Source organism: Octopus bimaculoides, chromosome 3 (genome assembly GCF_001194135.2).
Source record: "Octopus bimaculoides isolate UCB-OBI-ISO-001 chromosome 3, ASM119413v2, whole genome shotgun sequence".
In the NCBI taxonomy this organism is placed as follows: Eukaryota; Metazoa; Mollusca; class Cephalopoda; order Octopoda; family Octopodidae; genus Octopus; species Octopus bimaculoides.
Window position 1 is genome coordinate 36,033,597 of NC_068983.1, and position 19,502 is coordinate 36,053,098.

Sequence of the window (19,502 nt, forward strand, 5' to 3'; positions counted from 1 at the left end):
GAATTAATCCTGTATTATCTCATAGCTTTGAGATATCAATGATGTGATTGTTTATTTTTAGAATGACATTGTAGGGTAAGTGTGAGAGGCTGAATCTGGCCAGTTTAAATGCTACAGGGTTAACGGTTTATTAATATCATCATTTAATGCCTGTTTTCCATTGCTCTAGTTGCTCAAAACAACAGCAACATTCATATTGGTATAAATCTTCCTATTTTAACTAGCATATATAAAAGAAAGCAAGAGAAAATTTATTTGAAAGTTACACAGATATATCAAATTGAATCTTCATGCAGCCATTAATTCAATGATTTCTATTATATTTCATTTATGGCTTGAACATTATGAAGTTAAACCCCCCACTCAGTCCTTTTTTGAAAATTTAAGTTTAGGAAGGTAAAATATTTTTGTAAATATTTTATTAGGCACTTTTTTTTCATAAATTTGACTTCCATGCAATAAATGTAGGATATCGTATCGTTGTGTATGGCCCCCACCCCTTTTTTGAAAAAAATGAATATAAATGTTAAATCGTTTGGCAGCAATTGTTCTTTCTTGAATCATTCCATCTATATATAATCTCGGCAGCTACAAGTGACTCAACTTTGGGACTGTTTTCTTAGAAGATTAGTTCCACAAGAAATACTCCAGTACTTGGCACAAGTTTAACCTCACCCTTAAAATGAATGATGGTTTTTAAGACAGTTTTAGTTAAGAGGTTGGGCCTTCTTTTGAAAATGATGTAACCATTATACCGCCACTTAAATCCACAGTTCGTCCCTCTTTTGCCTGGAGAAAAAGATGAGATTAAGACATGACTTTAGAAAAACATCATTTCAAAAAAAAAAAAAATCCTTTTCATTATGCTAACATAGTTGTGATGGTTTTAACCCTTTAGCATTCAGATTATTCTATCAAATGTAATGCTTATTACTCTTTTACTTGTTTCAGTCATTTGACTGTGGCCATGCTGGAGCACCACCTTTAGTTGAGCAAATCGACCCCAGGACTTATTCTTTGTAAGCCTAGTATTTATTCTATTGGTCTCTTTTGCCAAACCACTAAGTGACGGGGACATAAACACACCAGCATCGGTTGTCAAGCAATGCTAGGGGCACAAACACAGACACACAAACATACATATATATATACGACGGGCTTCTTTCAGTTTCCGTCTACCAAATCCACTCACAAGGCCTTGGTCAGCCCGAGGCTATAGTAGAAGACACTTGCCCATGGTGCCACGCAGTGGGACTGAACCCGGAACCATGTTGTTGGTAAGCAAGCTACTTACCACACCGCCACTCCTTCACATTGTTTTGAATCAATCTCATAAGTTCAAGAAACCAGATCTGGCCAGTCTGAACATGAAACAACTATAATATTTGAGCCGGAGACAAAGAGTTTCAATGTTAAAGTTCACAATTTGTGTATTTGTACTTACCTTTGCACACTTCAACTGACCAACACATGTGGGCATGCTTACAAAGTCAGAAAACAGCACAGCTCCCATGACTTTCGGAAACATATTTTCACACTCAGAGTTGCTGGAGCATGGAACAAACTACCTACATAAGTTGTTAGTTGCCGAGACATTGCATCCTTTAAAACCTCCATGCTTCCTGAAATTCGCCAACACTACACCTGATATCCCCCACTCCATATGCATGCAAACATGTATATCATGACTCATGTACATAATTCTATGTACTGTATGTGCACCTTTGATGAGTTGTAGTGCACCTGAGCACTCTACACAATGATTTCATTGTTATTATTATTAACCCATGTATTTTTTAAAATCAAACTAATGAGATCCAAACTTTCACACTTTCCCTACAATCTCATTTGAAAAGTAAACAATCACATCATTAAAATCAAAAGGCTACGTGATCATGCATGATTAATTCAAAACAATAAATACAAAAAAAAAAAGAAAAGCATTACATTTGAGACAGTAATCTGAATGCTAATGAGTTAACGGACATAGTACTGCCAGTTCATAGCTTAGTCCAACAGTTAGTAAATAAGCACCATGCTTAGACAAGTGGGAGCACTCTACATCCAGCTTTTATTAGCTTGCAATGCTGAGTCCTAGCATTCTTAAGGGTCCACAATACTTACTTAGGTCTGCCATGAGCCCTAGAACTCATGAGGACAGAGATCAACCCAGTTTCCAAGACTGGAAAGGGGACTGAAATAAACTCTTCCTTGAAGTAAAAGCCAGTCCATCACAGGGTCAACTCCCCATCTATTGCAGGAACTCATTTTCAGATGAGTGGACTGCAACAACATGAGATGAAGTTTGTTGCTCAGGAATGCAATGCACTGCCCAGTTCAGGAATTGAAACCTCTATCTTACAATACTGAGAGCAACATCCTAACCACTAGACCATGATCCTCCACAGGGTTCATAAGAGAGAATCATTCTTAAAGACAAAGATGTCTAGGTAACATGTACCATGCTTTCACTAATTGTATTAGGTACTGATGTAGACACAGAGCACCTATAGGCACCCCCTGCTCTTCACCCAGTGGCACATCCAAGATGTGACAGCTGTAGGGAGAGAGAAAGAGTAGCACCAGCACACAGCTGAGTAAACTAGAACAGCATGAAATAAACAGAATGCACACAGCCAGGTCCAGGAACTGAATTCACAAGATGAGGAATCTAACCACTCAACCACACACTTTCACTGTCTTAAAATATTCAAGAAAATAATAGACTGACACTCACAGCTTTATAATCCAAAATCATTTCTTTGAATGTGAGAAAATCACTGAACGTAAGTAAGAGTTCAAATATTTCTCCTTCTAATTCATTCTTCCGAGCACTGAAAGAAGAGTAAAACCAATTCAGATGAAATGCTCCTCGAAATAATAGACAGGCTTAAGGATTAGCTAAAATAATAATAGATTTTGCTGTATCTTGGGAGGGTTATTATACCAATAAACACATGCACTGTTTCTGTTTCACTTCTTTGTTATTATTAGTCAGTTGGTTAAACATTTAGCTGACTGATTTATGACCAAATGATTAATCAAACAATTGTTTATTAGTTACATTGGTTAACCGATTGGCTAATGATAACAGTTTCCAATTTCAACAGAGGAACAACAATTTTTTAGGACCGGCTTTGGCAGCATTTGAACTCAAAAATGTAAAGACAGACAAAATGTTGCTAAGCATTTTGTCTGGCATGCTAACAACGCTGGCATCTTGCTACCTTCAATTGACTAATAATAATAAATGAAGTAAAATCGAACTAGTGTGTGTGAAGGCATAATGACCCTCCCAAGATACAAAAAACAAAAAATGTTTCAATACAGAAGTTCACATCAAGAATCTCGCAAACCAAATACAAAAATGAAATAAATAACATTTAAAAACCAAAAGGATCCACTAAATACTGATTACTCAGCAACTATCCCTTCTTTTTTGTATTTACATGTTGAAATCTCTGAGAGACTGGTATATCAGACATAGTTGAATGCTTTACAGATGATAACAAGTACAAAACACTGTTTTTACCAAATTTCTCAAGAGAGAACAAGCTGGGGAGTGTATCCCTTGTAGTTCTGAGTTTATTAATGGCTGTTACCAGGTGTGGCTGTGTGGTACGTAAAAAACACCTTTTGAGTGTGGCCGTTGCCAGTACCGTGTGACTGGCCCTCATGCCGGTGGCACGTAAAAACACCCACTACACTCTCGGAGTGGTTGGCATTAGGAAGGGCATCCAGCTGTAGAAACTCTGCCAGATCAGATTGGAGTCTGGTGCAGCCTTTTAGCTCGCCAATCCTCAGTCAAATCATCCAACCCATGCCAGCATGGAAAGCGGACGTTAAATAACGATGCTGATGATGATTCCAGGTTCAGTAGAAAGATACAGAAGAAAGCCTGTCATATATATATATATATATATATACATATATATATATATTTCAGCTATTTCTTCTTCCTACTTGTGGAGAGTTGCTCAAACTTTCTTAAGAAACAGCAGGTTACACCAGAGTAAGCACATGAATGTGAAACAAGGTGGGAAAAATAGTACTCGAATATAAGTGGTAGAGTAATATGCTTTATTAATAAAGCTGTAAAGACATCACAAAAACTGTTACTCAGAGTTCCAGACTCCTATTCGTTGGACAAAACTGTCCATCAAACAGGTGTGTCATTATCTGACGTGAAGCTCCGAGTAACAGTTTTTGTGATGTCTTTACAGCTTTATTAAGATAGCTGGCAGAAATGTTAGCACGCTGACCGAAATGCTTAGTGGTGTTCTGTCTGTCTTTACATTCTGAGTTCAAATTCCACCGAGGTTGACTTTGCCTTTCATCCTTTTGAGGTCGATAAATTAAGTACCAGTTGTGTACTAGGGTCGATCTAAGCAACTGGCCCCCTACCCAAAAATTTCAGGCCTTGTGCCTAGAGTACAAAAGAATAAAGCATATTACTCTACCTCTGGTATTCAAGTACTATTTTTTCCACCTTGTTTCACATTTATGTACTTACTCTGGTATATATGTATGTACATTCACATATAAATGTGTGTCTTTGTATTTTTGTCTTCCACAACCAGTATTGGTGTGCTAACTTACATTCCTGTCACTATGTTGTTCAGCAAAACAGACTGGCAGAATAAGTATCATGCATTAAAAAATAAGTCCTGGAGTCAATTCATTCAACTAAAAACTCTTGAAGATTGTGCACCAGCATGGTTACAGTCTAATGATTGAAACAAGTTACAGATATTTGAGATCTTGGAAGCACTTATTGTTTGATCCAGTTTAGACCTGACCCAGCAAAGTTTTAATTAAAGCTACTCCAACAGTGACTAACTAGTTTCTTTCTTTGAGATACAGTCTATCAAAAACTACATTATCCAGCACGTCCTTCTGTTTGTATGAAAACGGGATGTGATCTGAGGAAGATTTGGCTATTATTTTTAGCAGGTTAAGGCTTCCTTTATTTGGCACAATGAGTGCTTATTTAAATAGTAACAGAGCTTCATATGATCACAACATTTAGAGTAAACACTTGTATGCTCAAAGTGCTGCTGTACTCTTTTTCTGAAATGAAGTAGTCAATGTCTCATGGTCCCACTGCAGCAGCAGAGCTACCCAGGGCTACCAATTGATGTTAGTGACAAGGATCGCTAGTGTTTATTTTAATAGCTAGGTGGACAGAAAAAGTGTAATAGAAACAGGATACAATGCAACATCAATAGACTGGTGACCCTTAATTGTTCAACAATTCAGACATATTCTTGAAGCTTGCAACTTACATCATCTGGTGCATGAATTCAGACATGGAAAACTGTGGCACTTTGCTTACAAGGCGCTCACTGAGGTATTTTTCCACAAGGTTTATCTGAAAAGTAATAATATGATCGATTAATTTATGGTTGAATTGGTGTGAATTATAGTACTAGGATGAGGGAAAAAGTTTGTGCGCCATGAGTCACCATTGAACATGATATGAACTGAATGAACACACACACCACAAAAATATATAAAAAAGCATTATTTTAACACTGCACACGAACTTTTTCTTCAACCTAATATATATATAAGTTTCAAATGTGTATTTCATAGAAGAAAGCAAAACAACTATTCAACTTACATATTCTCTGTGTATATCTGTGTAAATGAATTTATTCTCTTCTGTATCAATAAATTCATGAAAATATCTCTCTAAAAAATTATGCTGTAACATTTGAAATTCCTCCTCTGAAAGTAGAATATCAATAAATTTCATATTTTAGCAATATTTCAAAGCAACATTGAATATATGAAATCAAGTGAGAGATAGATAATGATTACAAAGAAACACTGAAGTATTTTAAATGAAATATTTCAGAAAATGCTGTTGGATTACTTACACTGGTGATGGTGCCGTGTAAAAAGCACTGGTGACGGTGCCACATAAAAAGCACTGGTGATGGTATCATGTAAAAAGCACTGATGATAGTGCCATGTAAAAAGCACCCAGTACATGCTTGTAAAGTGGTTGGTGTTAGGAAGGGCATCCAGCAGTATAAATCAAGCCAAAACAGATGATGGAACCTGGTGCAGCCCCTGGCCTTGTCAGTTCCTGTCAGGCCATCCAACCCATGCCAGCATAGAAAACAGGTATTAAATGATGATGATACTTATTTCTAGCAAAGGCATAAAGCCTCAAATGTGGAGAGAGAGAGTACAGTTAAGATTGACTCTAGGTTCCTGACTGGTATTTATTACATTGTTCCAAGAAGGGCTAAGTTGACCTTGGCAAGATTTGAAATTAGAAATGAAAGAGATCAATTTTCACCACTTCCTTCCACATCTCCCTCTTCCAAAGGTTCTATTTCCTCTGTGGAAATTAGCACTTCTTAATAGAATTGCTCTCTTCCATATGTATCACATGCTCATACCAATGTAGTCATCTCTCTTGCATACAATATCTGATTCTTCTTATATCAATATAAAAAATATAAAAGAAATGACAGTAAAATTAACATATCACTTATCATCATTGTTTAACGTCCGCTTTCCATGCTAGCATGGGTTGGACGATTTGATTGAGGACTGGCAAACAAGAAGGCTGCATCAGGCTCCAATCTGATCTGGCAGAGTTTCTACAGCTGGATACCCTTCCTAATGCCAACCACTCCGAGAATGTAGTGGGTGCAGCCAACAGAAACCATATGGCCTTAAGTTTAGTCCCAACGGCCACACTCAAATGGTGTTTTTTACGTGCCACCTGCACAGGAGCCAGTCCAGCGGCACTGGCAACGACCTCACTCGAATGTTTTGTTCACGTGCCAGTAAGGCGACACTGGATATCACTATAATATATAATTAAAAACTACAAAATTAATTAGGTAAATTTTTGCAGTTTTCAAAAATAAGTTCTCAGCTAGAAACTTTGGGGGATTTTTATCAGATCAGATTGGAGCCTGATGCAGCCGCTGGCTTTCCAGACCTCAGTCAAACCTATGCCAGCATGGAAAACGGACGTTAAATAATGAAACAAAAAAGAGACATAGTTCAGTCATTTTGTGGAAGTGCTTCAACAAACTTTGTTCATGGATTATGGAATGTGTCCACTATGAAGCAGTGATAACATTAACCTAATTTGGAGCACAGTGTGAGTGAAAAGGTTGGACTTCTGAGCTTTTTGCCACAGTACCAGCTGCTGAGGAAACATCATGATTTAATGTCTTCTTCACACACACATACATACACACACACACAAGTATGTATAGTAGTTATTTACTAACCCATTACTACATCCTCTATGGCACCAATAATCATATCGAATTTTGCATCACTACTACTTGACCTGTACAATGAAACAAAGAAAGAAAAGAGATAAAGGTAGAAGCAACATAATATTGCTTGAAAAATGTCAACTTAGCAAATAAAAATTACCAAATTTTGATTATTGGGTCACCCCATGAATAATGCGTTTTTTTTATACTTCTTTTATTTTTCAAAATTAAGATAAACAAATTTCTCTTTTATTCTAAAATATACTCTCCTTCATTTTCTACAATGCTCTTCCATCTATCTGGTAGACTTACAAGGCCCCTCTTCCAAAATTCACTTATCTGTGACCCAAAAATACTCCTCCATTACTGTTCTGACCTCGGAATAAATGATAATCAGATGGGGAAACATCCAGTGAATATGATGGGTGGGGCATCATTTCCCATTCAGACTGTTCCAGCCTTTGGAATGTCATCCTCACTGTATGTGACCAAGAATCATCCTCATGGAAGAACACCTTTTGTCTTGAAACCAAAGATGGTTCATTTTTCTTCTAACGCTGACTTGAATGATCAAATCCAAGCTCCTCTGCTAGTTCTTCAACAGTTACAATGGGATTTTGTTCCACCAGGGTGCACAGGATGTCCTCGTTAAGCTCTACAAATCTTCCAGGGCAAGGCTCATCTTCTAGGCTGTAGTTTCTGGCTTGGAATTTCTAGAACCATCGTTGACACTGGCTTATGTTTATTGTCCGATCCCTGTAAACTGCATTAATATTCCTTGCACTTTCCGTTGCATTGTTGCCTTTATTGAACTCATGAAGCAAAATATGCTGAATATGCTCCTTTGTCACTTCCATTGTAGTTTTGAAAATATAACTGTTAAAATCAAACTGCACTCTTCAAAACTTGCACTAAGAATAAGGACAAGATAAAATTATTACCTGCTTTTATAGCAAGTTAATGCAGGTAGTTTATTTCATCCCTCTCTGACTTTTAGTTCATACAATTGAAAAAACCGCATTATTTATGAGATGACCCAATACACTAAAAACAATTTAAAAAATTATATTTTATGTCAAGAGAAAAATCTCAAATACCGAGATACTGCTAAGTTTTCTTCTGTTGTTTGTAAGTCCATTCTCTTCAAATACCTAAGGAAAGAAAGTGTATAAGTTTCAGACACTGAGCTCATACAGATGTTTTAGTTTATGAGTAAAGTTTCAAATGCTTGTAGCAGGAATATTTAGCAATCAGATCATTATATCCAATGTTCTGATTTACCAGAATATTACCTGCATCATAAAAAATATCTGACCAATCAAGACTTGGTTCCAACAATAATTTCACCTTTGGTGTGCTTCTTTCAGAGCCAAACCACCACTGTATATTCAGTGTAACTAGCCCCATTGACAACAGATGGCAGTTGATCCAAGCACTGACATAACACAAAAGAAATGAACAGATGGCGAATGAAAAACATTAGAAGACAGTAGCACAAACAGTGGCTAACCACAATCGAATGGACAGACAGCGACAGTAACACAAAAACCAGCTAACATTTTGACTGCTGTTACAATAACACAAATCCAAGAACAATAATCTTCAAACTCTCTTGATGTTTTGTCATTCATAGTAAAAACAAACATTCCTTTTGTTTATAGAAAGAGTAAATATTTTTGGAATCAAAAATCTCAAAAGATTTCAGTATTTTTCTTTGTAACATGCTTATCAACAGTTTAATACCCACTGCTTTACAATAACAAATCTTCATCTATTCTCATTTTGTATTCTTTCATCAGAAAACCTATAAGTTTCTAAAGTCTGAGCTAAATATTAATTCCTAAAATTTTTAGGCCTATCTTTGTCCGATTTATTCTTTTATCACATTTCTTTGTCCTATTTACTCTATCACATTTGTTCTTTTTCTACAGTTTATGTCTAAAACTGCAATTCATCTCTTTTATAAGTGCTGTCCAATACTTCCACCAAATAGTCTCTTGGAACTGGACATTGCCTTGTCAATAGCAAAGAAACAATACTCTCTTTAATCTTTTAGTTGTTTCAGTCATTGGACTGTGGCTAGAGCACCATCTTGAAGGGTTTTTAGTCGAAAAAATCAACCCCACTACTTATTCTTTTAAAGCCTGGTATGTAGTTTATTGGATGTAACACCAGCTGTCAAGCAGTGGTCATACACACACACACAATGGGCTTCTTTCAGTTTCTGTCAACCAAATCTACTCAAAAGGCTTTGGCCCAGGACTATTGTAGAAGACACCCAAGGTGTCAATAAGCAAAATATCTGTGTTGCATCATTGGTAACAATGGTGATATTAACATGAATGTCAGTCATGGAATTGGCAAAGCTGTAATCATATTCCAGAGAATGTGCACTATCTGGTCCTCCAACACTATCAGCTTACACACAAAGATCTGAATCTATAAAAGAATAGTTCTACCAAAAGTTGTCTATCCCAGTTAGATATGAAGGATAACATGAAAATTGATAGAAAGTTAGAAGTGTTCCACCAAAGATGCTTGAGAACAATGCTATTCTAAAACAGTTTTCAAATGGACATCACATTATCATCATCATTTAATGTCTGCATTCCATGCTGGCATGAGTTAGACAGTTTGACTGAATTTGGTAAGCTGGAGAGCTGCACCAGGTTCCAGTCTGATTTGACATGGTTTCTATGGCTGGATGCCTTTCATAATGCCAACCACTCCAAGAGTGTAATGGGTGCTTCTTATGTGCTACTGGCAGTAAATTGAAAATGACATGGTGCAGAACATCCATAATTGAGATGAGAGAGGTTAATATCATGTGGCTGGATGTAGAGAAAACTGCAGCCAACAGAAACCAGTGGCATCAACTTGCTTGAGAGCAGAGTAAGAACTGTTACTCATATTTAGGTGCAGGCATGGCTATGCGGTTAATAAAATGTTGCATCCAAACCATATGGCCTTCAGTTTAGTCCCAACTACACAAATACAGCTCCAGGCCAACCAAAACCTGGTGAATAGATTTGGTAGATAGAAGCTGAAAGAAGACTGCCATGTATATATGTTTGTGCATATAAGACATGTAAAAAGCATGATCTGAATGTGGTTGATGCCAGCGCCCCATGATTGGTTCCCGTGCTGGTGGCACGTACAAAGCACTATCCGAATGTGATCGATGTCAGGGTCACCTGACTGGCTCCTGTGAGGGTGGCACACAAAAAAGCATCCACTACACCCTTGGAATGGTTGGTGTTAGGAAGGGGAACAGTCTGTAGAAACATTGCCAGATCAGATTGGAGCCTAGTGCAGCTGCTGGCTTTCCAGACCTCAGTCAAACCATCCAACTCATGCCAACATGGAAAACGGACGCTAAACGATGATGATGACATACACACCCTATCTCATTCTATCCGCTCCTGTATACCTCTGATCCCCACCCACATCACTGAGTACCTCTTCCCCTCTCCCTACACTTTACATCATCTCCCTATTTCTCCTCCATAATTTTATTACATAGCTGCTTTCCCTCTCAGTGGTGTTTCTCCCTGGCACAAAACCAAACTGCATCTCATTTAGACGAACTCCCTTCCTAATAAGTTGATCCCCTCCATAACTTTCATCACCTGGCCCAACAGTTTGATATCTCTATAATTATTTCTGTGTAAGGCATCACCTTTACTTTTCTAGCAGTTGACTATGTTGCTGCTACACCAGTCATTGGGTATGACTCCCTCGTGTACAATCTAATTAACTATACGCATAACTAGAGCATAAATCACACTGCCAGATCTTTTAAGCATCTCAGTGGTGATCCCTGATGGGCTGGGGGCTTTCCCCATCTTCATGGCTTTATCTACCAAGTTACTGTCTATTGGATTGCTAGTCCCTCTGTTGGATCTACATTAGGCAGACTCTCCTTCTCTCATGTGTTCTCTACATTTAGTAGCTTTTCATAGTGGCACTTCCAAACCTCTTTCTTTGCAGAGTTACTACCTGCAAGTGAACCATTATCCATGTGAACGCACTTCTCTCTCCCACATCACAATTTTCCCTGGCACAATGTCTTGCAAATCAAAACACTTCAAGCTGCTCATCCTCATGTCGCAGAACATTGGAAAACTTCTTCCTTTCTGCTTCACCTCTGACTAAATATACCTGCTTCCTAGCTTCCTTTTTGGCTACCTGATATAGTTCCTTGCTACAGCCACCCTTCCAAGTCTGTTTCTTTGCTTTAATAGACCTGTCAACCAACTGCTGGACTACCATGTCACCGTAGGTCTGGTTCGAACTTTGCACCAGCCAAATATTTGGTCTGTGGCTTTCAAAAATATCACCCCATGTCCAGAATGCGCAGTTGGGGTTTCCATAAGTGTTAATGCACAAACAACTTTTCTTGAATAGGCATTGCTAAAATTGAGGTGTGTTTAATAAAGCAGTGTGTCTTCAAAATGTGGTTGTTCCTATGTGATTGTTCAGCCCGCTAGAAATAGTAGATAAATCGCCCTCTATTGCCTTAGTCCAAGGTACACCACACATAGAAAAATAAATAAAGAAAAAAAGGTATGTCTTCCGATCACATTTGTACTTGACCAAAAGTTGATTTGGAGCTAGACAACGATCAACAACAATTAAACACAATAACAAATGCAAAAACATTAATTTTGTAATACATTCGACCTGTGATAATGTTTGAATTAAACACTTCTGAATCCTGCATGACAGCTGTAAACTACAAAACAAAATAGTAAATTTCAGAAATATCAACAACTAAAAACAGATTACTCGGAAAACTTTAAAATTATTTTAGCGGGGTATAAGTTTTTGAAGTCAGTTGTCGTTCCTTCAGAATAATAACATTATATTTAACATCGTCATTCGCTTTATTAGAAATGAAAGCAAAATTAAAAGATAATTTAAACATTATCGAAATATATATATATATATATATATATATATATACAAACCAAAAATATTCACGCTACTTGAGAAATGTATGTGAGCTCTAAACGTTAACAGAAAATTTAGAAAAAACTTTAACTTAATGTTAATTTAATTTTCCACCCCATCAGAAAAATAGGGGCAAAAAACAGATTAAATATTTTGATAAAAATAAACAAGTGAAAAAGAATGATTAGTAAAACTGACAGACAGTTGAATATTCAAGCTTGTCACAGCAAGTCTGACGATAATGAGAGCAGAAATAAGCAAATTGCCAATAATAACGGTTTAACCAAGTTTGCTGCTGACATGAAGAAGCTGATCTTGAAGAATAATTGTCTTAGCTACAGAAGTATCAAAACATCTTCCCGTATAAAATATTGTTGTTAAACAGCAACAAAGTGTAAAGAAGATATTATTGTAAAAAATTACGTTCTGCTTTCGAAGAAACCAGAGGATGAAATAATAATCTTTTGAACATACCTTATTGATAATATTTAAAAAAAAATTCAGTAATGAATGATATTCGTCAATAAGGAGAACGGTGTCTCTACTTGTTGGAGTCCATTTTGCAAAACTAACCAGTGGAAGTTGCGCTTCTAAATAGTGGGAATACAGTGTAAGTCAATAAATCCTATCTGACAGCTTTTAATAGCCTTTTTTACAAACTAAAGTCAATTTAGACTCACAACAAATTTCAAGAAACAGTTTTTGTGCTGCCAGTCCCGCGTTTAAAGTCATTGCTGTATAATAAACGCCACAGCAAGACGGAATGTTGCTGTTAGGGATTTTTCTAATCTTCACCGAAAAAAACAAAAACTTTCTTTTGTTGTTATGGCTTTAATTTACATTCAACTGAGCTGTATTTCGTTTGCCTATTCGACAACAGACTGGATAGTTACTCTAATTATTAACATCTCTCTTTAATGAAAATATTATTTGTACATTTAGAAAGAAAAAGACATCACATTTAAATAAAATACGCATATTTGTGTTCAGACATATCTGTAAAGCCACGTGGTTACGTGTTCGATCTCCGGCCGACTATCGTCTTTCTTGGGTTGTCTAATTATGCTTTATGAATGAAATTTGTTACTTGGAAACAATATATATATATATATATATATATGTAGGCACACCTACATAAGTGTGCTCATCACCGTCTTTGTTTCCTCATAACTTTCATAAAAATGGATATTTTTAAATGAAATTTTCAAATATAGTATAGATTGCAGTTATATGTGAATTTATTGTAAAAAAAAGTTTTTCAGCGAGAGGAGTTTCGGAAAATTCCCATAACTCGGCTTTGTTTCCTCATAACATTCAGAAAAAAAAGGTATTTATTTATTGAAATTTACTACAAATACTTTTCAGAGTGTGTAGATTAAGATTATTTTAGGATTTAATATGAAAATAAAAAGAAGAAATGTGGACGCACACAGGTGAGATGAGTGAAGACCAAGCTAATGCAAACTGGAGATGGCCCTGACCCTTCTCCTCTCCATATTGGTCCCAACATCATGGAGTTTGTCAGCTTCTGGACTCTACAGTCACCAACAATGGAGACCTGATCCTGGAGATAACCACAGATGTCTGACCACTGGGGTCATGTACTCCCTAGGGAAACCCCTTTGGTGCCACTTCACTATCTATTGGAAGATGAAACTCTGCATCTACAATGTATTGGCCTTCTCCATTCTCCTCTATAGTGCAGAAATGTGGCACGTGTTGAAAACCCTGGCAAAGGGGATCAATGGCTTCAATAGCAGAACCTTGAGAACATCAGATGGTACCATTGCATTACCAACAAAGAACTATTTTTGCAGACATTGGCCCACAGTCTCCCACCTCATAGCTATCTATCACATGTGCTGGTACAGACATGTCCTCTGTCTCCCACTAGATCATCCTACCAGGTCTTTACTTTCATTCAATGCAACAACTGTGGGCTGAAAGAGGCCTCATGGCAGGCCTCGCACCAGATGGCTGCACATAATTGGGGAAGATTTCCAGAGGCTATAATTGTACACATCTTTATTTTAATCATTGCTGCTTAGTGTACTTCTAATTAACTAGGCAGTTTAAGATATAGGAAAGAGTCAAATAAGTAGACAAAGAAGCAATAAAGAGTATCGTGCCTGCATGGAAGGCAGATGTTAAATGATGGTGATGAGGATGATGATAGATGGTGTTGTTGTGCTATGCACATCGGTTCCAGCGTGAAGGCTGGCTAATGGGTCAAGCAGTACAATGGACAATCCAAGATTCCAGAAGACGATCAAAAGGCCTAAGTTTACTTGGCTGAGAACAACGAAGCAGGAAGCTGAAACAGAAGCATAGAATAGACAAGGCCAGTGAGAATACACGGAGTATAAAGTAGTGCTTGAGGTAGTAACAATGACTTATTCTTTATTTCAAAAAATATTTCAAAGTGATGAGGGGCTTAATGGAGAATAAAAGACGAGATAAATTTTCAACTCCATGCATGGAGCAATGAATAGTTCTAAATTTTAGCTCTTGTATAAGTTATTTGTTTGATAAAAAATATAGTATTTGTAGCATTGTACTAGGGGTTACTCAACAAATGTTTCCAAATCTGTATAAATAATTATAAGAAAACAATCATAGAAATGGAGTTTTAATGCTTTATTTTCAGAAAGCGAGAAAAAAAAAGTTTAAACCAAAAAGTAAATAAATGTCTACAATGTAATCACAGCAAAAAGGAGATTCTTTAAAAATATAAAGAGCAAAATAAAATAAAAAGAGGCATAATAGTTGTGAAAATAAAGTGGTTGATACATCAGCCATTGGTGGTATGCCTTGTGCCTACTTCTAAATTGACAGGTTAGATTTAAGAGGTGCATACATCTGTATACGCAAGTGCTGCAATGTATTAATATGGAAAATGTATGACATATTGTGTTAAATAAAAAAAAGAAAAAAGCTTATAAATGGAATGTTTACAGATGGAATTTGTAATCATCTTGACTCTTATCACAGTCAAAGTAAAGCCATAATGACAACTACTTTTTAATGTTCATAGTAATAATATTTACCATCGAGCGTGGCCATTGCCAGTACCACCTGACTGGCCCTTGTGCCGGTGGCATGTAAAAGCACCCACTACACTCTCGGAGTGGTTGGCGTTAGGAAGGGCATCCAGCTGTAGAAACTCTGCCAAATCAGATTTGAGCCTGGTGTAGCCATCTGGTTTCACCAGTCCTCAGTCAAATCGTCCAACCCATGCTAGCATGGAAAGCGGACTTTAAACGATGATGATGATGTGATGATGATGACAAGTGATGACACTTATCCATAGCAACAGTTGGATGTTGTAGGGTTTTATAAAATTAGGAAATACAGAACAAGTTAACTTGTTGAATGAACTAAAATTGATATAATTTTTAAAACAGAAATCATCATCATTATTCTAATGCCTAGCTTCTATTCTGGTATAGTTTGGATGGTTTGATAGGAACTGATGAATTGGTTTCAAATGACACAAAATATCTGTTTTTGAAGTAGAATGTGGAAGGAAAAACGCTCACTGCATTCTTGATGGCAAAAGTGATAAGGAAGCATTGATGCAACATGTGTGGGACAAATACAAGGTATTTTTGTTAGTGTGGTGTTATGGGCTGTGACGAGCTATGTGTTGTGGTGGAGAGGGGTAAGGCAAACAGAGGTGAAGCCAGACCGGAAGGGCCAAACCGGAAGGGTCAGATCGGAAGTCGGCGACACGCGGTCGAAGGCTAGCACGTGGGGCCAGTGAGAAAACAGCGACGTTACGAGAAAGACGTGTTCTGATTAGGAGCGATCGTGTACCTCGCTGCGATCGGCAAGGTAAGGTCCAACGCTTCATTCTGTCCTTTTGCTTCTTGTTGGCTTCTTCCTCCATCGCACCACAGTTAGAAAGCAAGTTTATTGACTTTCTCACCAACAAGCATAACTAAAAGGTGCATGCATGTGCACACACATTTACATTTATTAAAGACTAGCTTAAAAGCCACACTCTGTGTGAACTTTTAAGCTAGCTCCTGAGGAGGGTTAATTGGGCCTGAGACCCAAAGCTAAAGAGAGCTAAATAGCATGGCTATACGTCTATAATGACTATATGTCCTGGTGGTGTTTGATCAGAGGTTAAGGACAGATGAGAATTACTGTATTTTAACATGTATAAGGAAACCCCTAATTTTTTAGGCTTAAAATTTGGAAGAAAGGTTTTGTAAGGGATTATAATACTAACCATGTATAAGAAACTCCCATATTTTTTAAACCTAATTTTTGATAAAAAATGGTCCCTTATACATGTTAAAATATGGTAATTCTGTAATGCAATCATTCCAGCTGTTGGCCAATTTTTCCCAAAGTTCTTATCTCAATGTAAAATAAATGAAGCGAATTAATTTATCTCCCCCTTGATCTTTGACATCATCTGACAAATGCCAACCAAGATGGTGTGAAGCAGCCAATCTTTACCTGCTAGATATAGCAACCTAAATGCTTTTAAATCAGATCCTAATGTTGGATGTTCAAGAACCAAATGAAGGGCAGATTTTCAATCCTGGGATCATCCTAATTCCAAAAAGTTATAATATGTCTATGTAGAGCAAATGTAGACAGAGATACAGGGGTCTTGGACGGATAGAATTTCACATTTATTAATAGAGAAAGCAACAGTACAGTTGTTTCAAATAACGGTTGTATTTTTTCAAAGATATTAATGAGATGCACATCTTTGATACAAACTGATGCAACTGTAAAGGATTGTAAAAAATAACTTTCTTGGTAAATGGATATAGACTCAACATATATAATTATATATTGAGTCAATCTTCAGTCAAATTTTATGTATTTATATATATAGTTCCAATTTTCAGAAAACAGAAAAAAACAGGTGAGGGAACAACAGGTAGGGGTATTAGTTTGATGCTCAGGAAGAATGGAAAAGTCTTTGATGTTTTGAGCTTATTGCTCTTTGACAGAAAGGACTGAGAGGGGAAAAAATGGAGAGAGAGAGAAATGTGTAAGGATTAATGGTTTAAGAAGATGTAATCACCTGGATCCGTAAGATCAAGGTGGTGGCCAGGCTACAAGGCATCGATGATGTAACAGGTCTCATGGCCCTGAACCTAGAGGGATTTGCTAAGCTGGGAATGGTCAGATGGACAGGGGTTGATGAGTATGCTGCTGAGGTTCAGAGACTGGCCATGCTATCTGGTTTTACTGGAGAGGGTCTAGAGAAGGAGGTACAACTGGCCTTTGTAAATTGCTTTCCCGACGACATATCAGTGTGACTGCAACAACTGCCAGGTAGTGAAAAAATGGCGATGAGCGAGCTCATTGCTGAAGCTCACATGTCAACACAAAACACCAGGTGGAAGGCAGTGGTGATGGCAGCTGCAAAAGCCTGTGACGTAGTGCAACAACCGGTAAAGAACAAGGAAGAAAAACTGCGACAGTGACCATTCATGAGCCGGTGCTTCAAGTGCCAGGGACTGCATAGAGACGAAGCCAGGAGCCGTTTGTTACTGGTGCAGGTAGACTGGGCATATCACTCGAAACTGCAGCCAGGGAAAAGGCCACAGGAAAGTTGCTGCTTCTCAAACTTACCCTGCAAGCAAGTAGAGGCACTTGTACAGTCACTACCCATAGTTGAAGTCATGGTTGGGGGAAAGACTTCAAAGCCCTCATGTATACAGGCTGTACAACATCTCTTGTGACCCCAAGAGTGACCAATAGAATAAGTACCAGGCTTTAAAAAAATAAATACTTGAGTTAATTCATCTGATTAAAATTTCTTCAAGGCAGTGCCCCAGCATGGCCACAGTCAAATGGTTGAAACAAATAAAAGACAAACAATAAAACTTCAATGGTTATCCAGACAATTTGAATTTCATTATGAAATAATTTGTTAGTGAGGTACAAATAATATTCCCGCTTCAGCACCTCTGAGTTTATTCACTCTAACAATAGTATCCAAATTTTGTCAACAAAATTTGATTAACTTTTGCTTCTAAGCTTGTATATCTCATTCTATGACACCACCATATCATCCTACTGGTAACAGACAACCAGAGAGACATAATGGAGTGATATGGAAATCTACTGAATATATACTACACTCCCAAAACTTTGGAAATGAAAGTCGTTCTTCCTGAGGTATTTGCAGCTAACCATTAGACCCTTATGTAATGGAAAGTATGATTAATTAATCCTTATTTTGCAATATTTTGAAAGCCTGATGAATGAACTAATACCAATGTCAATGACATCACTTGCTCAGGATGCAGTTAAATCAACTGCCAAACATGTTTGTAATTGAAATTAAAGAATTCAACAGGCTAAAGACGTCACCTGAAGTGATTCAGAATTAAAACCATTTCATATGAGAAAAAACACCTAGTTGTTATTATGACATTGATTGGAGTAATAAAATGTTATTTATGACCTCAAATAATGTGGTGACAAATGTTATGATAAATGTGAGTCTTTACTTAATCTTATGATAAATCTTAATCCTTGACTTAATGTTTCTTTATAAATCTCATATCATTTTTACTGTTGTATATTCTCACTAATTATCATAGCTTATTGAATAAAAGATTTACTTTAAAACTTCTTACAACACATGTATAATAACTATCCATTAAATCAGTGTTTCACTGAAGATCATAAATATCTCTGTACAGGTACAAAAAAAAATTTTATGGCTTTAGAATCTTTGTTATCCATCTCCTCCATCAATCACGTTATCTTGTACATTGAATAAAGGGTCATAATAAGACGTATAACTGGTGACACTAAAACTGTAAACAGGGGAAGGCTGTAATATTGCAGGTAAAATGTGAAATCTCGAATTGACATGATGTCAAAGATTCTGAGGGTACCTCGGCTGGATGGGGGTAGACATCTGGTTCGCCAGTAAAACAGAACATTCTGGAAATATGCGGTATCGTGTTGTTTTGAAAGAATCATTCCCTAGAAATAAAATTCAATAAATAATTTAAATTTTATACAAACAAACAAATGAAGGTTAAAAATACAAAATACTTCAAAATTGATCTGATATTTAACATTCAAAATGGTGTATATGCACACACATGTACAATTTCCTGTCATGTCATCTAAACCCTGAACTCTGTCTGAAATGTCAGAAACTCTATTTCCAATGGCAATTTTATCTCTATTCTTTCTGTCACATTTTTCAAACAACACAAGTTTTGCTGAAGGAGAACCCTACCAAATCTTCTGGGGTTTTGTTTGATACACAAACACACTCATACATACATACAGATATATATA

The 19,502-nt window shown here is 36.9% G+C and overlaps 2 protein-coding genes across 3 annotated transcripts in view; both read right to left on the reverse strand.

Moving 5' to 3' along the window:
- Positions 1–402: 402 nt before the first annotated feature.
- On the reverse strand, positions 403–13,007 carry LOC106873910 (ADP-ribosylation factor-like protein 2-binding protein). 2 transcript variants are annotated; one of them, XM_014921442.2, is made up of 7 exons: positions 12,681–13,007; positions 8,351–8,404; positions 7,263–7,324; positions 5,624–5,730; positions 5,286–5,371; positions 2,738–2,834; positions 403–789 (listed from the first exon to the last, which is right to left on the reverse strand). In XM_014921442.2, the coding sequence occupies exons 2-7, from the start codon at positions 8,389–8,391 to the stop codon at positions 712–714; spliced, it is 471 nt and encodes a 156-aa protein (XP_014776928.1). In that variant the 5' UTR covers positions 8,392–8,404; positions 12,681–13,007; the 3' UTR covers positions 403–711. The 2 variants fall into 2 exon arrangements, with proteins under 2 accessions (XP_014776928.1, XP_014776929.1); XM_014921443.2 differs by lacking the exon at positions 12,681–13,007 and adding an exon at positions 12,405–12,507.
- A 1,815-nt stretch (positions 13,008–14,822) lies between these two features.
- The window catches only part of LOC106873902 (uncharacterized), a 14,642-nt gene continuing 9,962 nt past the window's right edge, over positions 14,823–19,502 (reverse strand). The window contains exon 7 of the mRNA XM_014921433.2: positions 14,823–19,178. Coding sequence (XP_014776919.1) covers positions 18,945–19,178 — 234 coding nt within the window. The 3' untranslated portion in view covers positions 14,823–18,944. The remainder of the gene's footprint in view (positions 19,179–19,502) is intronic.